Source organism: Halictus rubicundus, chromosome 11 (genome assembly GCF_050948215.1).
Source record: "Halictus rubicundus isolate RS-2024b chromosome 11, iyHalRubi1_principal, whole genome shotgun sequence".
Lineage (NCBI taxonomy): Eukaryota > Metazoa > Arthropoda > Insecta > Hymenoptera > Halictidae > Halictus > Halictus rubicundus.
The window spans coordinates 15,830,503-15,846,763 of NC_135159.1; the positions used below are offsets into that span (position 1 = coordinate 15,830,503).

The window sequence follows — 16,261 nt, forward strand, 5'->3', positions numbered from 1 at the left end:
GAGGATATTTTTAATCCTTAAGCGAACCGTTCGGATCCAACCTGACCCCGTGAAAACGTATTCGAACAATTATTTTGCACAGTCAACGACCGCGGAAAATAAATAAAATGGCATTCGATGGTCTCGAGAGCCTAATCATTAGGGAAATTTATTTTAAACGGAGAAAGCGTCAGCCGATTAGGCCACCGATCGGCTCATCTGGCGATTATCGATTTAACCGTTCAAAGACTCGAACTCGCTTTTAAACGACCAAAGGAATTACTAATAAAGCCGATATAAAAGTGAAATATGATTTCATTTTTTTCTTTTCATGCTCAGAGCATTAGTACATTAGTCCTTATAATGTTGTAATAAAAAAAGAATGTATTACATCTTTCTTTACTTCCAGGCCGATAAAAATGTTCCGCCACTCTTCGTCTGCCATTGTGGCGATTATAAAGATAAATCCATTAGACTCGGGTAGACATTCACGGGTCGCAGAAATGTCTGAAAGCCCGAATAAACAAGGTCTCGTCGTTCTCAGAAGACAATAAGAACGAGCCACTTTCAGCGCTCGGCAGTTGCAGTACGAATACAATATTCAAGTTGTTGCAACGCTGGAGCCCACTCAAGGATTAAAATTTGACGACATTCGTCCGAGTAGGTTGACGAGGCTCTCTCACCGGCGGGGCGTTTAAATTTATAAATACAGTTCCAAACTCATTTCGCGAAACCCGACTAAAACACCGCCGCCGCCGCCGCCGCCGCCAACCCCTTCCCCAGTCATTTCCAAAAGCCAGTGGATAAGAACGAGCCACTTTCGTCGAATACATAATTCGAGTTGTTGCGGGTGAGGCCCACGCTGAAAGCCCACTTAAGGATTAAAATTTGATGATATTCGGCCGAGCAGTTTCGCTGTGACAGGGCTCTTTCCGCTTTTAAAAGCAAAATGCACCGCTGCGAGGCGTGAGCCAGCCGCGTGTGTTCCTCCTCTGCTCCCCTCTGGCCTCCGTGCGTCTGCTGGCATCGCGACCGCTCGTAAAAACGGTCGACTTTGCGAGGTTCGTTGGCGTCGCCCCGCCGAGACTTTGCGGGCCGCGATCGATCGGGAAAACACGGGAACCGGAAGCGAATTCGTCGGAAGGGACCCGCTCGCGCGCGATCGAACCGACCAGAAAATTACCAGCGAAACATGTCGGCTGCGTCCTCGAGAAAAAAAACCCCCCGAGCGCGAAACGGGAATCGACGCGACCGGAACGGTCGCACGCGAATCGCGCCGCGCCGCGACCCGACGCCAAGCAACGCTATCGCGCGACGCACCGATCCGTCTCGCGATCACGCGAACCGCTTGTTCCGCCGTTCGCCCGCGACAGCCATTTCGCGACGCGGAATCCGCCACGGAACGCTCCGCTGTGGACCCTCTGCTCTCTTTGCGTGCTTTCGAACGCGTTATCGGATCGAATCGAACGCGAGGCCGAATCGCGGCGTCGCGTTCCCAGCATCGATCGGCCCGAACGAACTCGGATTTCCGAACGAGTTTTCACGATCGCGAACGCGACAGCACGGAACGTACAACAACGAGAGAAAGAGAGAGAGAGGGAGAGAGAGAGAGAGAGAGAGAGGGGAGAGAAGGAGAGAGAGACGTTCGATGTTATGCGACACGTACCTTTTCAATGCGAAACTCGCGCTCCCGTAGCCCTCGAGGCACGATGAGATAATCCAATATGGCAGAACACACACATGTCAAAACAAATCACTGAACGAAACCGACGCGACGCCACCACGCAGCTTCGCACTGACACGCGTCCTCGTTGATTCTCCCGAGTCGCAGCGGATCGAGGGTCGAGGAATCGCCGATCCGTTCAGAGGATTCGCGCGTGTTCACCTCGATGTTCGCCGCGATCGTATGGTGTTCTTTGCGATATGGCCAAGGTCGCGTTACGATTCGACTCGCTCGAGAACGATGCTCGCGCGACGATGCCTCGTCGGTAACTGACGCGAGAGCGCGTCGCGCGCCACTCTTCGGCTACTCGCCGCCGCGAACGTAGCCGAAAGAGACCGAGGGCGCACGAACGCGGCGCTGTATCCGACGCGCCTGCCAAACGCAACCCGCTCGACACGGTCTGTTGTGCCGGTTGCATTCAAAAGGCGCCGTGAATACTATCCGCAGCTGAGAGACGACCGAAATGCATGTAACAATGTATTTCAACGATGCAAACGGCGTTCTTAAAAGGCTAATTTGTTCGCGTTTGTTCATCTTATCGTTGACACTGAATAAAAGACAAATTTGTACGTTTCGTGGTAGCTCTTCGGTTAGAAAATTGTGGCAGGTAATCGGAAAAATCGATGGAATTAATACACCATGTAGAACAAGGTCCATACGAAGGGTGTCTGGAAAAAATTCAGTGACTTTCGGAGCGTGTACGATAAGATAGAGTCGAGCGAAAATTGGGAGACGACAGAGGATATTTGGCTCGAGTTCCGGGTGCACACGACCGTCTGGGAGCGTGTTCGACCGTCTGCGACCCTTGTCTATCCTCCGTTCTCGACTCCTTTCTCCTCTCGAGGAGCGCTCGCGTGTCCTCGAGGACTCGTACGTGACTCTAATTACGATGCGTCGACAGAATTTACCCTGCCCGAATCTCTCCGATTCCGGGAGCGAACGTGTATCTCTATCACGACGCCCGATTCCGAAAATCGATGTCGCACGTTCCTGTCGATCGTCCCGCGATTTAAAACACCTCGGGGACGGCTTTGACGGCTCGCTGCGCCTCTCGGCCCGGCAGAGAGTCGTAAATGAAAACTCTCTAAGAACCGGACGTGGATCGATACCGCTTCTTTTCAGTGGCCGTGATTCCGACGATGGGACAGCGCATATATTAAAAACGCTTCGGCAGTTTGCGTGTGTCACCCTTGCGTTCATTTTTCTCTGCACCAATTTTCCGACTATGAGACTAAAACCTAAAATTTGAGCATGCATCGGCTGGATTCGCGAGTAGGTTCTTCCGTTCCCGAAGTGCGAAAACGTAGTTTCTGAAACGTGAACAGCAGGAGGAGGGAACAATCGGGAAACAATGTCGCGTCCTGGCGGACTTCCTTATCCGACGATCTTTGCGTTTATGCAGGCGGCCTTGCAATATTCCTACGGCACGCGACTTTGGTTACACACAAAAGAGTATTGTCTACCGTTTCGACTTTATATACTCGACTCGTCGTTGCATGGTTTAGCTCGGGAAGAGAAAGAGGGAATACACCAGTCAGCCAGTCAGCCAGTCAGCCAGTCAGCCAGCCAGCCAGCCAGCCAGCAAACCAGACAGCCAACCAGCCGTTCGTTATCGAGTGTTTGCACGTATTTACCGGGGAAAAAAAGGATACAAAAGGCATAGAGAGACGGGAGAACCGACGAACGCGTTGCCGGGAAGAGGAGCACGAGAGAGCGTCGATCGAGTTTCGAACAACTGTTCTCTCTCTCTCTTTCTCTCTCTCTCTCTCTCTCTCTCTCTCTCTCTCTCTTTCTCGTTCGCTCTAGCCGAGATTCGAGATTCAACGGGCATCGTAATATCTTTTCATTGGATAATACGGCGACGGGGGAGAAAGCAGCGGGAAAGAAAAGACCAAGGAAACGAGGAAAAAAGCAGAGAGCGACGGCAACCAGAGACAAACGAACCTCCGCGAATCGATGGGGGGCGCAAGCGCGAGCGCCCGCGCACATAATACCAAACGGTCGAATAGAAGCCAGAGATACATATTTCGAACGCTATAGGAACCGAGCTGACACGCGCATTCGTTCGCAACGAGCTCTCTGCTAGAAAATAAAGCAACCTGCTGTTTGTAAACATGCTTATTCCGCGTCAAAGCTACCCGGAATAATTTACTTCCCGGCCATCGCGAATCCGTTTATGAATGCTTTAATTTTCAGTAACTGCGGTCGCGTACCTTTGTACTTGGCAGAATCTATCGAAATTCGGATTTCAGGCAGATTTTCGAGAAATCGTGAACGACACGATGTACGAGGCTGCAGTCCTGATGTCTGGCAATCGATTGTCGGCGCGTATCTCCTCGCAAGTTTTGCTCCGCTTCCCGCTCCGAGTTGGAAGAATAGTTTTATTCAGAGCGAGGACGAAGAAAAGTCTCTGCCGGTTCTTTCCAGTCTCTCTCTCTCTCTCTCTCTCTCTCTCTCTCTCTCTCTCTCTCTCTCTCTCTCTCTCTCTCTCTCTCTCTCTCTCTAGCTCCTGTCTCTTTCTCTTTCTTTAGGGTGACAATACACGGCTACGTCACACCCTACTCGCGGACTCGTCGCTCATGCTTCCACCCTTCATGGTTTCGCGACTCTTCAGCCCCTTTTGCACGACCTCTTGTTACACGGTTACCCTGCCCCCTTCTTCTCTGTTTAAGGCTTCGTTTAGGATGGGGTTACCGGTCGTTACGGCTAGTTTGGAGGGTACTTTTTTCCTTCGCGAGCGTCACACGACGCCGGAACGGAGACCCGACCCGACCCGACCCGGCACGCAAAGTAGACGCATCAAAAGAAGAAACCCTCTCGCGACCGTTCGTTCGCTCCCAAAGACTCGTTTCGCTCGTCTCGAGCCCGAGCCTCGAAGAACAAGGGACGATCGTTACGGAAATCCTCGGAGATCCGATCGTTTATCCGATTCTTTCCTTCCTTCCTTCCTTTTCAGCGATTTCGGTTCTGGGCTCGGTCCAGTCGAACTGCAGTGTCCATTGACGTTTCAACGATTGTATATCCAAACAGGGACCTCGATAACCGGTCCACAATTTTTCAGATTTTTTTTTAAACACTGCAAAAAATTTTATCGGAATATTGCTGACCAGAAAGTATAACCTCGACTATCCGAACCGATACACGATTCTCCGTTTCGAACAGTTCGGTGTACGGTGATGTAGAAATCGGTAAAGATCTAATCCAGCAATTCCGCGAATCGTGCCAATTAAAAGAATATTTCCAACTTGGACGTTCGACCTTTAAATGTCTGTACGATCCTCCCCCGGAACTTCGTCGAACTCTCGACGTTCCTAATCGTTCTTTTTCGCTTCGAGTTAAGTTTGTACATCGACGCTTCTGTCGGGGTAGTTCGATTAATAAAAGTGGAAAGTCCGATAAGTAACTTCGATCTGGAAGAGTCGACAGTTTCGTCGAACCTCCGGCGGCGAAGGCTCGTTGGAACTCTTCGGTGCGTCGTCGTTACGATTTCGTCTGGAGTCGATCGGCCCTGACGCACTGCGACAATTCGACCGAAGCTGCGTCGGCCGGCGTGTTTAACCTTGGTTAACCTTGTCTCTGTTAATATTTAAGGAACTGCGCGCGTGTCTGTGCACCGGACCGATACTCGAAAATCGATTGCGCAGGGTCCGATTCAGCATTGTTGCATGAAAATTCCGAATCGCCAGCAATATAATATATCCCTCCGAAGGCTTTTAAAGATTATTAAAGGCGTGCGGTGTAAAACCGAAGGCGCTGCACCACGGTGAATTAATCTTGTTCCGGGGGCGTTCGGTCGGACTTCTCGGACCGGGAACGTGTTCGAGACGTGTCCAGGACCATGTTCCGCATCGTTCCCGGCTTAATTACCAACGGAGACACAGCCGAGCCGCGGAATCCGCGAGGAAAGTCGTTTGCCCCCCTCCCCCCTCTCTCTCTCTCTGTTTCTCTCTGTTTCTCTCTCGTGTGTGATCGTTCGCGGGTCTTTGACCCGAAACGCGAGCGGCTTGGCGCCCGAGCACTTAAATCACCGGTATTGGATTTGTGTCTGGCTGGGAAAATAGCACTCTTGGAAAATGAATATCTATTTTGGTTGTTGAAACGACGCAGTCGGTCGTGCCGACGCGATGGGCAGAGTCGGACGTCAAGTGGATTTCAGGTTATTGAACCTGCTCATTGATCCTTTTCCTCGCATCGGTGCACACCTAGCTCTGCGGTGTTCGCGCGACCGACACCTCTTTCTACCCTGTGCTATGGTTGCTGCCTGTCGATCACCAACACCTTCTCAACCCCTTCTCGCTGTCTACCGTGCCCCTACCCTCTGTCTTGCCACCGGGGGGATGTCGGCTCTCTGCGAGTTTTGACGCGGCAAGACGCCGATTCCGATTCTCACGAACCGATGCGCCGCAACCCCAGAACCTGGGCAAAATCTGAAAAATCAATTTTTAAAGTCTTCGTTGTTCGAGGTACGGTGGGCCTTCCTATCTCTGCTTTGCATTTCGAAGCTCCTGAAGCTTGCGAACGGTAGCTTTCCCACGATGCGACAAAGACGCGACTCTAATCAACGAGAACTTCAGCGCGCGACACATTCCGAGCAGCGATACAATCGAACACCGCCAGGATAACCTAGACAACAGAGATACAGACATCGAGGCCATGAATTTCTCGAGAAGGAGCCCCGGCTAATCCTCCAGTCTCGAGAAGATCATGTACTTACCGAAAATGCCGGAACGGAGAATTGAAACGCAGCAATCCGAAGAACGAGGAGAAGAGGAGTTCGAGGACGAGGACGCAACATGTTGCCATCGGATGACGTTCATCAGCCCTCTGATTCGAAATATCCTGGTGACACAGCCGGTGTCGTCGTACCTGTGCCAGAGGTTCATCTGGTCCGACGTGTTCTGGTTGGCTACCACGACGATGATCGGCTCGATGACCTGGGCTGTCCTCTTTTTTCTACTCGGCGACACCATGCTCCCCTTCAACGCTGGTTTCGGTCTCTTCTCGATAATGGTCTTCTCCTACACGCTAGGATGGAGTCTATCTTACCTGCCCTATCTTCACCTGCCACCTGTGTTCGGGATGCTACTCGGTGGCATGATCATCCGTAATTCGGGGGTCTACGATATTCATCACGATCTTGACGCAATCACCACTTCCAAGATCAGAACGTTCTGCGTGACCTTCATCATGATACGCGTCGGTCTTCAAGTTTCCATGACAAGCTTGAAGAGGTACTCGACGTTCCTGGTGACCCTGGCTCTGATCCCGTCATCCGTCGAGCTATTCGTCCTCAGCATCTGCTGCAAGACTATCCTCGACTATCCCTGGGACTGGTCCTTCATGGTCGGGTAAAACAACGATCGACGCTAGAATAATAGAACTTTTCTGTTTTCCATTGTTTCTCTGGGATACTTTTATCGATACTATCACAGCCCGTTCTTTAAAGGACAATACTCACATGCCTGTCCCCCGTCGTCACCATGAACTGCGTCCTAGCCCTAGCTGAACAGGGCTACGGCGAGGACAAGAGCATGGCCAGCATCCTATGCACCGCAGCCTGCATCGACGACGTGAACATCGTCTCCGTCTTTGTCGTCTGCTTCTCGATCGTATTCGGAGAGGGTAAACACCAAAACTTCTTGGCATCGCTGAACTCACGACCATGCACTTCCGAACTTCTACGTTTTCACCGAAAGATCCTTCCTCGGACGGTTCTTTCTTCTTCTACCGTTCATTCTTGAACTCCGCAAGTTCTTATCTAGTTCGTGTATTACTGGATTGCGGATCTATGCGCATCAAAATTGTCCGAGTCAATTATAAAAAAAGAAAAAAACAGAAATTAATCCATTCGCAGCACTGGGTCTAGTTCCTGGGCGAATATTTTATTTTAATACTGAAGCTTGGAAAATCTAAAAGCGCAATGTCTTTACTTTACTTTATTTCCAACGTCTTTGCAGTCTTATAAATGTCTGACCTATCCATTTTTGTCGTGAATACATCAAATATATTTTAGCTTTTTTACAGAGCCGTTTGTAGGACGGCCAAAAATATAATTTCATTTATAAAGTACCGTTCGAAGTTGTAACATTGTCGAGTATTTTAGCAATTTAGCTTCGACCCGGTTTCCCACTGGATCGATGAAATTCAAGGTTTCAATCGACTCTGATATTTCCAACATTTCGCGATCTCCGGCCTTTGAGTCTTCGACAGCGTTTAGGAAAGATTTCCACTTTTGCTCCGTGTTAAAACTGTGTCAGCGCGAAAGCACTGTGATATGTCCAGGAGCAAAGACTGCGAAGGTAGCAGAAAGCTGGATCTAAAGCTGAGGATTGTTGCAGGCGATCCCCGATGGTGGCTGTACATACCAGTCGGTCTCCGAGACCTTCTGCTGGGCATCGTCACCGGAGTCGCCATCGGATTTTGCCTTATCTTTTTCCCGCATCGGAGTCACGTGAGGACACTTATTGTTTTAAACCTCTTTTCTCCCGTTCTACCTTCTCCGGTTCTCACTGGCCTCGACTGGTTTCCCAACGAACTAGAAATACGCGGCCTGGCACCGCTTGATCGGCCTGATTCTTGGCTCCTTGATGTTCGCCACAGCCGCTATGCAAGTCACGGTGTCCGCCGGAGGATACCTCGCCGTCGTTGTCTTCTCTATCACTGCCGTCACTGGATGGAGGGTCCTATCCGCCAACTTCCAAGCGAGTATCTCTTCCGATTCGATTCTCGATCGTATACGCCGATTTTCCGCCGGCCCTGTAAACCGTTGTAGTACCGGTTTCGGTTCTTGAAATCGCTCAACTTTTGAACCAGTGAACTCCTCGCATTAAAACTTGGATTTTCGGCATTTTCTCGCCAAGATCTGCAGAATTATATAAAGAAAAGTAAAAAATTTCTGGGTTGCCATGATGAAGTTGAGCCGAAATCGCGCTAGAACCGAGCGGGGGGTAATTCCACATAAAAAAATGTATACAGAGGACAACTGTTTTAATCAGAACCCTTGTATAACAGCTTGGAACAGTTATTTTCAGGACCGTTTTAATAATTAATCCCTTGATTTTTGCAGTCAAGACCGTTTCAAAAAGCAGTGTACGCTCTCTGGCACCTGGTACAGCCGTTGTTAGTGGGGGTGATCGGTGCTGACATCGATATAGCAGTCTGGGCCATGCCCAGATTCGGTCTTCATGTTCTGTGCATCTTGCTGGGACTTACGGTACGCTCTTTCAATTTTTTATTCTTTTTTTATTATGAACAAATAGGTTTCATTTTGGTTGAAAACAGGCACGAAGCATCACCGCCTACGCGACGACTATGTGGACGCCGTTCTCCTGGAAGGAAAGACTGTTTGTCGTTGTTTGTTGGATACCAAAAGGCACTTTGCAGGTATACGTCATCGTCGACAGTATTTGTCGGATTTTTAAAGAAGATCGTGATCAACGTAAATTTAACAGAATTCTACACAGCTGTAAGAATTAACGTTATTCGATTTTTAAGGCGGCCCTTGGACCAATGGCGTTCGAACGCCTGAAGGCCAAACCGGACAACGAAAATCTCCAAATGGCCATGGATGTGATGAAGATATCCGTGGTTGCAGTTTTCTTCTTGGCCCCGATCGGAGCCTTTGTCATTACTTTCAGTGGCCCTCGTTTGCTCAACCAGATTACCATCAAAGAATCCGAATTAACCTACTTAAGGAGACTCAGCCTCCTACCGAACCATGCAAAGAAAGGACCGTTCCGATTCACCCCCGAACACGTTTAAATTCATCGATTGTCGATCACAGATTATATTTTAAGACCCCAAATAGTGTCCGCTTGTCCGTTGTATTGTTAATAAGAAACGGTTTGTTCAAATCGTTTTGAATTCCCCGCCGAATACGCATCGGAAAGACCTAATGGCGCCATCTACGGTAAAACGCGCAAGCTGTTAGCCGAATTATAGTGCAATCCATGATCGATAGGCGGAGCATTAGTTTATGTTTATTATTATCGCAGCTTGATCGTTTTGCCGTGAATGATGCTCCGTGTCTTTTCTATTTTTTATTTACATTGTGCACCCGTGCAACTTGGATGGAATCGGCAATTATTAGCGCAGAAGATTAAATAGATTCTCACGTCTACAACGTTACACTTTGTCCGAGTTCCAGTAAAAGGAGAGCACCGTGTGGATTGTAAGTTATTAACTTGTTATTCTTTGTTCGTCTAAAAACGATTCAGTTACTACAGTTAATTCGCGCAATATTTTAGGCCCATTGTGTACGAAAAGCTAGCTATCATGAACGTGCACAAGATGATGTCGATAACCACGAAAGATTCTGAAATGAGGGACAGCGAAGGCAGAGGGACCATCAAAGTTATAGATCGTCCAACATTCATTCTAAAAACCAGAGAAGGCGAAAGCAGGGCCGTCTCACCGAGCCAACGAAACGGTGGCAACAAGCGAGTCCATTTTTATTTTCTCCGAAAATCAACTATTCCCACCCACTCTATAATTAATTGTTTACGTTACAGAAAAGAGACCGAGTCTTCCAACGTTTGTTCAAAGATTCCAGACCGTAAGTCTCTTCTCCCATTTTTAACATTCTACTTACACTAGTCTTACAAGATTACAAATGCTTGCAGCCTGTCGTACCCTACTCTCGCCGTGCATAGAAATGACGACCAGCGTCAAGTTCATGGACGAGAACATGCAGCTGTGTGAAAACTCTCTGGAATATCTGTACGATCAGCAAGACTTCTTGGTGGTAGGATGTCTAGGAGCTCAGGGTGTTGGGAAATCTACTATAATGTCTCTCCTAACATCGAATTACGCGTCTGTATCATATCTCATCGCGGTAAACCTTATTTTGCCATTAATGATCGTACGCTTCAAATTTTCATTGATTTTTCAGATCGAATGTATTTCCGGTCCAGGATATGTCGCACCACGAAAGCGGCGCGAACTGTACTTCCGGTATCGATTTCTTCGTAACGAAAAATCGGGTGATATATCTGGACACCCAGCCGATACTTTCTGGATCGACGATAGACTATTCGATCTCTTACGATCAGAAGAAACCGACCACAGATTTCGCGAACATCGAGACCAACTTGGAGCTGCAATCCTTGCAATTCGCGGCGTTCTTGTTCTCAGTTTGTCACGTTATTATTTTCGTGCAGGATTGGATCATTGATCCGAATTTAGTTAGGCAAGTGTAGTGCATCGTTCCTAAGGTTCCCAAAACCTTTTCAATCGCCAACGTGTTCGTTGTTCCTCCGAATACAGGTTCTTACAAACTGCAGAAATGTTGAAGCCTTCGTCGACGAGTAACATGGATCAAGACTACGTCGAGTATTATCCTCACATCGTGTTCTTGCACAACAAGGCCGAGTTGCAGGACTTCACTCCAAATATTACAGAGAAGACCAAGGTGGGATTAAATTGTTCTGGAGTCAGTCTTATCAGCCTCGATAATTCTATGGTATTAATAATTCCAGGACTTTTACAGCAAAGTATTCTCTGCCTCGAGGTTGCAGACTCACAGCGGTTTGGACATGAGTCCCCAATCGACGGACGCTAGCTTGAATTTATTTTTCATACCGGAGATTGTGAACGAAGGTACGATGCAATATCGAATCGCGTGGATTCCATTTGATAAACAAGATCGTTTCGTTTAGAATCTGCGATGCGCCAGAATGAGAAGAAGCTGATAGAACGATTGAAGACGAAGATACACGGCGTCAGCAGGAATCCCATGACGCCGACAACTCTGACCGAGAAAAATTGGTAAGCACAATGAGCACAGTCTTCTTAAATCATTGACTGTATGAACCTGACAATTTTCATCGAACGATTCAGGTACCACTACGTGTCGAGGGTGATGGAAGCGATCAAGAAGAGTCACCTGTCCTCCGAGTACGGAAGATTGATGCCCTAAGTCTCTGCCGTTGATGGCAAAAGTATACAATACCTGCGCTCGTCCTCGAGTGCGTGACTCAAGAATGGTTTCCGGATGCCGACCGCATAGTGAATCACAGAAGCGGTACAAGTATCGGGGTCTGAAAGGTGTCAGAAGACAGGGAACATGATGGGAGAATAGTGACTTTTTCTTGTTGAAAATAATACACAGTACATGCATAAATAACATGTACGCATTTCAATAAATCGAAAGAAGAAAAGAGAAGGAATTCATTTACTGAAGCGAAGACTGCCTGCTCGTTGCAAACGACAAGAATTCGAGACAATTTAAGAATAATCTTCTTGTTCGCTGTCGGCCTGCTGCATCGACGCCATCTGCGCGACAGCTTGCAGTTGCTGCCACTGTTGCTGCTCGGCGACCGCCTGTTCTTCTCGCGCCTTGGCGAACAATTCCTGTTGCTGTCTGAGCAGCTCCTCCTCGGGGATGCCTAGGTTCTCTAGCCGGGTGCTCTGTCGTCTTCGTTTCGCCGCGACGGCCTTGCAATCCCTTAGAACCGCTTCCGCTTCCGCGCTGTAATCGCCGAAGCCGAGTTTCTCGAGCGCCTGTAAAACATGCTCCGCGTTTATGGTCTTCTTCTGCTGCTGGTTGCAGATCTCGTTCGCCTCCGACGAAAGCAGGTGAATGAACTCTGTGCAGCAGTTCAGGATCAACTCGCGAGACTCGTTGGCCACCCGTACGTGCGGCAGAATCTCTTTGATCATTTTATTGATCGACGCCCGTGGCAAGGTCAGCTCGTCATCCTCGGTCGGCGATATCGTAGCCGAGGCCATGCTCTTTTCTGAAACAGATACTTCCGTTTACTAAACGCACGCCCTTGATAATCCTCACACGTTAGATAAAATTACGCCACACGCACCGTCGTACTGTTTGGTACGCACATGCTCGCACGATTGTTTGTCGCTTGAAAGTATCGACGGCTTATCGTCTTATCGCGTATTCGAGCCGATCTTGCGTACTTTCACGGCAAGATTATTAGATAAATCGCTAATCGATAGGAGCGAGTAGTATCCCAAGCAGTTTATCGATCGAGCGCGGATCGTAACACGAAAATGAAATGTTCTCGAAAAGTTCGTTGCTGAAAGTGTATTGTTACTGTGCGTTCGTTGTCTTGTTGAGTCTGCACGGCGAACAGCATGTCGCAGATGCTATCGAATTTTTTGGCGCAGTGAAGAACTTGAGTGTGTACGTTCTACGCGATAAGAGATACCCAGCGAGCGAAAATGCGTACAAATCCCTGAAACTGAACGTGTCTTGGCTGCCTCCGAGCAGCACGAGACAACCGTCGTCCTATAGGTAATGTCCGTGCACGAGTAGACGAGAGGATCCTGCGATAAGAGCGTAGAAATATTTTTAAATTGATTTTAGACGTGTCGTCTGCTTTGCGTTCATTGTAGCATATTCATCACGGACGCGCGAACCGAGGGCAGCACGACAGGCGTCCCAGAATGCCCGGTAGGCTCGATTTCTCACTTGGTGAACAACGCTAAGCAACAGTACGCGTTGCTGCCAGTGGACAGTATGTCGTCGATCAATTTGCCCGATTTGTACATCAGACCGAATTGCACCTACAGAGTACAAGTTATCGCGAATCCGAGAATAAAATCTATGAGAAAACCCGCGGAAGTAAGTTGCTCTAACAATATAATTGCATTGTTACTTTGTTACGCTGAAAAAAATATACTTCAAAAATATTTGCAGGTTCTCTACACCGTTCCGGAATGCATCGGTCGTAAATGCAGCTGTGTTAATGCTAAATCAACATTGCCCATTCCAAAGTTAAATGTTATTCGTCGAGAAAGCGAAGTGATTATGGACTGGAGCACCACCTCGAATACATCAAAGGTTCATTATTATGTAATTAGGTGATTAAACAACACTGTTGTATACTGTACAAAGAAATCTGTCTCTATACCAAAGTAAAGTGTTCATAGTTGAACGTATCAACTGTTGCAGCGTCGGTGTGCCGCTACTAACTTCGAAGAAAGGCCTGCTAATTTACAATGTAACGCAAGTAGGACGTGTAACCGCGACAACGACCAATTTCTCGTGGAACATGAAGTCCGACGATCAACGCATGGAGCTAAGAGATAGCTACAAGTTGATGGTTCATGCTCTGAACGACCGTGGTTGTCCTGGAACAGATGGGACATTTGTAATACGCACTTTATTATCAGAGACCACCGAATCTATCGACGAGAACTTGGTAAAATATCAGCTTGTTTGCTGAACGCTTTGTAAACAAGACGCTCACGGAATCGATGTATTTACTTTCCAGAAGTGGTTGATATTCGTTGCCGTAATGGGAGCTTGTTGCGTCCTGTTCGCTGTTTTCAGCTACTGCGTGCTGTTCCATAACACGCTATACTGCGCAACGTATTACAACAAGAAAGCTAGGTAACTAGTATAAAAATAAACCATAGACTTTATGAAAATTTTAAAACATGGAATTTTTTTTAATTATCTTATTAAGCTGAAACTGATACACTGACATCCTTAAATCTGTTTAATATTTCTACTGCTTCAAATTTTTGTTATTAATGCATAAATTCTGCGTAATTGGACAATCGAATAGAAGATAATACTGTTTGCTTTCAGGATACAGAGCATCCTCAAGTGCAAAACCCGATGGGCAGAGACGGTTCTTCGGAAGAGCAACATTCTGTATTTCCTACCAGAGACCGAGGTAAAACGATGCAATGCAAAGCAAATTACTTATAAATTTCTCGCTGAGCAAGAATCCCCAAAAATTGAGACCTGTTGTAGGAGGAGCAAAAGGGAGAAACGGACGCGTTGGAAGCGCCGTTTAGAAGCGTAACGCTCCTACGCGAATTAGGCAGCGGACACTTTGGCAAGGTGTATCTCGGTCAACTGGACGACACCACCGACACTATGGTGGCCGTGAAAATGTCCCAGAACGACCATGCCTCGATCGAGTCGGAGGAGCGTCGAGAATTCTTAGAGGAAATCGAGATGATGAAGAAGGCAGGGAACCATCCGCACTTGGTCAGCCTCATTGGCTATTGCGTTCAACCGGACAAACCAATATGCATTCTCCTGGAGTACATGCAAGGCGGTGATCTGCTCTCTTACTTGCATCTCCTACGAAAGAACCGAGCCAAGAAACTCGTTCACAACCATGGAAACCCATTTGGATATCTATCCGACTCTAGCATTTCCAAAAGTAAGTACATATGAGGTTCAACATTATTTGGTTCATATAAACGAATTTCAACTGTACTTTGCTGCCGAACATGACGCAGCTTAATATGCTTCAATTTCAGTTTGCATTCATTTTCAGTTGTATACACGAATATAAGCTGTGCCGTGTCCAACAGAACTTATCTGAATATTTTGAATAGCCACTGGAAGGAAGAAAACCATTTAGACGAAACAGAAAAACTTCAATTCCTGAAGTTCGCTGTAGATATTGCCACAGGCATGGAATATCTGGAAAGCAAACAGATCGTTCACAGAGATTTGGCAGCGAGAAATATTCTTGTTGGAGCAGATTCTACTTTGAAGGTATAGAAATTGTAATAACATTGTAGGATCCGATTGGCACCTCTTAGAATGCTGAATTTTAACGACTAATGTTTAGATTTCTGACTTTGGGCTTTCGCGCAGCGGTATTTACGTGATAAGGAGTAGCAATGGTAAAACACATCACCTTCCCATAAGGTGGATGTCACCAGAGGCTTTGCGTGACCGCTCGTTCTCGTCGAAAAGCGACGTGTGGTCTTTCGGAGTTGTACTGTGGGAAATTTGCACGTATGGTGCTTTCCCCTATTCGAACATGGAGAATGATCGTTTATTGTGTTACATAGTTAAAGAGAATGGACGTTTAGAGCAACCTGACAATATTTCCAATGATATTTACGATATAATGCGTTCCTGCTGGATCACGGAGCCCGAAAACAGACCGAATTTCACGCAGCTGCTGTTAGAGCTACATAACCTAATCAATTCGTGCATCTGCTCTCAACGATCAGCGTCTAACCCTTGTTACGCATTGCAGCTTTAAACAGATGAACATTTGGAGCAAGAAACACAATGAAGCCTAATGTGTAGTTTTAAATTTGAGGTTAACCGATCACTTACAATTCGCTGTCACTGTCGACGAACGACGACCAAACTGTTTTGACTTTGAGGAGTAACCGAATTGACCGAAGAACACCGTCGAAGATCCGTCCGTTTTGAAAACTTTGTTGATATGAGTCTTGAGAATAAAAATAGATGTTATTTACATTCTTAACTGTGAGTCTCCTTTTTATGTATCTACCTGCGACAATCGTCAAAACAGACGAACCTAAGATGCAATGTAAATTCTGGCAGGAATTATATACATATGTATTTACTCGGAAGATTCTGTATTGGACTGGTGGCGGGTTTGCAAACTAATTTTCCCTATCTCCTCGTGTGCAAGACAAGGACAGAACGCGTCTCGCTCGTGCCACCTACTTTTTAGCGGGATTTCGAGTCCCCTGGTAAGTATTGGGCGAGCATGATATGCAAGTTGGTATCCGACAAGGTCAGACATCAGTTTATTATTAAAAATTACGAAAATTCAATGGGAAAGGATTGTAAATATCATTTTTATTCAA

General features: G+C 47.3%; 5 protein-coding genes across 9 annotated transcripts in view; 3 read left to right on the plus strand and 2 right to left on the minus strand.

Moving 5' to 3' along the window:
* The window catches only part of LOC143359155 (uncharacterized), a 36,655-nt gene extending 34,692 nt beyond the window's left edge, over positions 1-1,963 (minus strand). For all 3 annotated transcript variants that reach the window (XM_076796893.1, XM_076796894.1, XM_076796892.1), the window contains exon 1: positions 1,646-1,963. The gene's annotated coding sequence lies outside the window, so the exon portion shown is untranslated. The remainder of the gene's footprint in view (positions 1-1,645) is intronic.
* Positions 1,964-6,421: 4,458 nt separating this feature from the next.
* LOC143359182 (sodium/hydrogen exchanger 9B1) lies at positions 6,422-9,463 on the plus strand. Its single transcript, XM_076796931.1, has 7 exons — positions 6,422-7,050; positions 7,149-7,324; positions 8,041-8,153; positions 8,242-8,403; positions 8,769-8,915; positions 8,984-9,085; positions 9,197-9,463. Exons 1-7 carry the CDS (start codon positions 6,422-6,424, stop codon positions 9,461-9,463), a joined length of 1,596 nt encoding a protein of 531 aa, XP_076653046.1.
* Positions 9,464-9,676: 213 nt separating this feature from the next.
* LOC143358914 (nonsense-mediated mRNA decay factor SMG9) lies at positions 9,677-11,678 on the plus strand. Its single transcript, XM_076796441.1, has 9 exons — positions 9,677-9,872; positions 9,949-10,140; positions 10,213-10,256; positions 10,324-10,513; positions 10,593-10,889; positions 10,967-11,111; positions 11,179-11,299; positions 11,359-11,467; positions 11,540-11,678. The coding sequence occupies exons 2-9, from the start codon at positions 9,977-9,979 to the stop codon at positions 11,616-11,618; spliced, it is 1,149 nt and encodes a 382-aa protein (XP_076652556.1). The 5' UTR covers positions 9,677-9,872; positions 9,949-9,976; the 3' UTR covers positions 11,619-11,678.
* An 88-nt stretch (positions 11,679-11,766) lies between these two features.
* Positions 11,767-16,020, minus strand: Nc2beta (negative cofactor 2beta). 2 transcript variants are annotated; one of them, XM_076796443.1, is made up of 3 exons: positions 15,940-16,020; positions 15,759-15,876; positions 11,767-12,438 (listed from the first exon to the last, which is right to left on the minus strand). In XM_076796443.1, exon 3 carries the CDS (start codon positions 12,428-12,430, stop codon positions 11,927-11,929), a length of 504 nt encoding a protein of 167 aa, XP_076652558.1. In that variant the 5' UTR covers positions 12,431-12,438; positions 15,759-15,876; positions 15,940-16,020; the 3' UTR covers positions 11,767-11,926. The 2 variants fall into 2 exon arrangements, with proteins under 2 accessions (XP_076652558.1, XP_076652557.1); XM_076796442.1 differs by having other exon boundaries at positions 15,759-15,956.
* Positions 12,451-15,752, plus strand: LOC143358912 (uncharacterized). 2 transcript variants are annotated; one of them, XM_076796433.1, is made up of 9 exons: positions 12,452-12,953; positions 13,055-13,283; positions 13,359-13,522; positions 13,614-13,863; positions 13,936-14,054; positions 14,256-14,343; positions 14,424-14,841; positions 14,959-15,182; positions 15,259-15,752. In XM_076796433.1, the coding sequence occupies exons 1-9, from the start codon at positions 12,715-12,717 to the stop codon at positions 15,679-15,681; spliced, it is 2,154 nt and encodes a 717-aa protein (XP_076652548.1). In that variant the 5' UTR covers positions 12,452-12,714; the 3' UTR covers positions 15,682-15,752. The 2 variants fall into 2 exon arrangements, with proteins under 2 accessions (XP_076652547.1, XP_076652548.1); XM_076796432.1 differs by having other exon boundaries at positions 12,451-12,953; positions 13,055-13,522.
* Positions 16,021-16,261: the final 241 nt, after the last annotated feature.